A 2825-nucleotide genomic window follows, 5' to 3' on the forward strand; every position below is an offset into this window, starting at 1 on the left:
ATCCACCCATCCATCGTTGGTCTCGCCTTCAGCTCCGGCGGCGTTAAAAACAACTCTTTAGATTTCTATACCTGGAATAAATATGTCAGCATCGTGATGAGCTGTACGAACACAGAACCAAGCGATCCAAACACAACTGGACTGAACTGAACAGAACTCTACTGAAGAAGGAGTAAACAGAACCTCTGTGTGTCTCTGAGCCCTGAGGTTTGACAAAAAGTGCTTTGACCAGCCGGCGCCACTTCCCGTCTCCTGGGTTTATTGCCTTGGACCCGTCAGAACCGACCAATGAGAAGCCGGCCCTGTGCGGAGGTAGGCGGGTCCTTTGACGAGCCGACCGGTCGTTCAGGTGTGACAGCAGGTAGGGAGAAGAATTTCATCACCTCTAAGGAGTGATGTCATCCCATCAGCGCAGCTGATTGGCTGGAGGTCCGGCCAATCAGGTGAAAGAACCATGCTCTCTAAAAGGACCATTCCTGAGCTTTCACTTCAGATTTAACCAATCAGACGGAGGTTTACAGAGTTTTTATCTTCTTAGAAAACCACAGACTGATCCCTGAAGATGAGTCCCATCTAGATCATCTAGATCTTCAAACACTGCCTGGAATCAGAGACTGTCTTCAAATGATGATCGGTAGAAATCCAGCATCTACTCTCTCTGATCCGTTCAGTCTGAGCTCGCTGCCGCCTCCTCCGCCGGCGTCCATGAGTCCCACGCTGGAGCTGTCTGTGAAAACATCGGCGCCCATTTTGCCTGACAACCCAAACTCCCAGAGGAAAAATGAAGCCGGGATCGGCGCCGGCATCAGGGCGGACCCGTTCACCTGCAGCAGGGATCACCTCAGTTGGCGGTGAAATGAAATGATGGCTGTTATCCTCCTTGCTTTAAACATTTACAGATTAGCTGTGGACCGCTGGCGGTCGGTTCCTGGTAGCCTCCAGCTCCTGTTTGATCTGCTGCAGACGACCTGGCCTGCAGCAACCCCCCCCTCCAGAGTCAGAGTACCGGCAGCTTACTGTAGGGGGCGTCTTCTCGCTGCAGATAGATAGCTCTTTAAAAGCGACCCGTTTGGTCCATGAAGTCAGTGAAAAGAAAAGGCGGATCCCGAAAGTCGCAGTGCAGCTTATCTGCAACCCGACTCTGGTTGAAAGCTGATTGGACGATGCCTGCAGCTTATCTGCGGTCTGATTGGTCCATGATTCGGGATCAGGGATCGGTTCCTAACACACAGCTGTTAAAATCAACGGGGAGGTTCTGCTCCTGATCGATTTACGCCACTCAGTGCTAACATTAGCGCTCATGCTAGCATCACTATTGTCTCTATTTCACCAATCACTCATCTGATGGCATTCACTAAGTGTTGCTGCTTGTCTAACTTTGTACCTAATGTTTCAGCGAACAGGAAATGACAGTAAACCAACCAAAGCTAACTGCTAACGTTGCTAACGCTACGTGTAGCTTGACATTCGCACCAGTCCGATTCTCAGCCTTAACCTAGCAAGAAACACAACAAATACGAAAAGGAGTCCTAAAGGAACTCCATTTAGTTTTTCCTTATATAAATAATTAAACAAACCATTATTTTGCAAATTGATTAATCTATCAAAAATGTTTTTGGATTAATAATTGGATAGCCAAAGAATTTTTTTAATCTCAAATGTAAAATGTTTTTACAATTTTGATATAATTCCTGCTCTAATTGGGCTGCCTGTCAGCTAAATGCATTTTTTAGAGTCTCTATACTCAAGTTAATGATTTATTGATGAATCAATTAGTTGATGATTATTTAAATAATTGATTAATCATGATTAATCACATTAATTGTTTCAGCCCTAAATCAAACAAGAATTAAAGTAAAATTTCAGAAGGATTTTATCTGTGAAATACCAGATATGACTCCTTTAAAGGAAGAAAACTGAACAAATACTGCCATCTACTGGTGAAGAAAGATTCCCATCACCAGCAGCTCATCTCCTTTAGGGCTCAAAAACAACTTTATAGTGGGGAATAATAGAAGAAGCCTGATCCAGTGATGTTTCTCACTTAAGAACATCTGGAAAGAGAGGAACTGATTCTAACCAAAGACTTAGAGAAACTTTAAACTTTAAAGGACAGAAGCAAAGTGTTTCTAATAATGGCAGATTTTAGAGGCAGGCTGATGTCTGATTTTCATTTTTCTGCTGCAGAGAATCGGTCCGATCCAAACTGAAACGCGGTCCAGCTGTGCGTTAGGAACCAGCATTTAGGTTTTGGGTCGATCCGGATGGTTCGGGTTTTTTTCCAGTGATGCAGATCAGTCGGCAGCAGCAGCAGCAGCAGCAGGAGAGTTTTGGGTTCAGCAGGATGAGGAGGAAAAGGAGCGGCTGTGAGTCTGATGTCCTGAACCTCCTCTTCCTCCGCCTGCCTCCTCTGCTCCTCTACGTGTCTTTGGGCTCCAGCTTGCAGGACATGTCGAACAGCAGGTTCTGGTTGTCGATCACCTGCAGCTGACGGACGTAGGCCTTGGTCTGCAGGTGTGAGGGGGACGTTTCCGTATCTACGGCTACCAAAGAGAACACATCCCTCAGTAAACGCTCCCAGCTGCAGTGGCAGAAACACGCCACCAGGTGGAGACAGATAGGAGGAGTTCAGACTCACCCAGCTGGGAGCTTCGGAACCGTCTGATGGTTCTCACCATCTCAGCCACTTTATGCTGCGGAACAAACATAGAGACGTTAGCATCAGTTAGCATCGGACCGCGACAAGAACCCAAACTGATCCAGAACCCAGCAGCCCAAACTGATGTCTTTCAGTCATCAATGCTCACATTCAGCGACACACATCA

The 2825-nt window shown here is 46.5% G+C and overlaps 1 protein-coding gene across 1 annotated transcript in view; it reads right to left on the reverse strand.

Annotated features, from left to right (window-relative positions):
• Positions 1-1740: 1740 nt before the first annotated feature.
• The window catches only part of rapgefl1 (Rap guanine nucleotide exchange factor like 1), a 40329-nt gene continuing 39244 nt past the window's right edge, over positions 1741-2825 (reverse strand). Inside the window, exons 15-16 of the mRNA XM_015375435.1 lie at positions 2639-2754; positions 1741-2543 (exon numbers count right to left, since the gene is read on the reverse strand). Of these exons, the coding sequence (XP_015230921.1) occupies positions 2419-2543; positions 2639-2754 (241 nt within the window). The 3' untranslated portion in view covers positions 1741-2418. The remainder of the gene's footprint in view (positions 2544-2638; positions 2755-2825) is intronic.

Source organism: Cyprinodon variegatus, unplaced genomic scaffold, assembly GCF_000732505.1.
Source record: "Cyprinodon variegatus isolate N-32 unplaced genomic scaffold, C_variegatus-1.0 Scaffold119, whole genome shotgun sequence".
Lineage (NCBI taxonomy): Eukaryota > Metazoa > Chordata > Actinopteri > Cyprinodontiformes > Cyprinodontidae > Cyprinodon > Cyprinodon variegatus.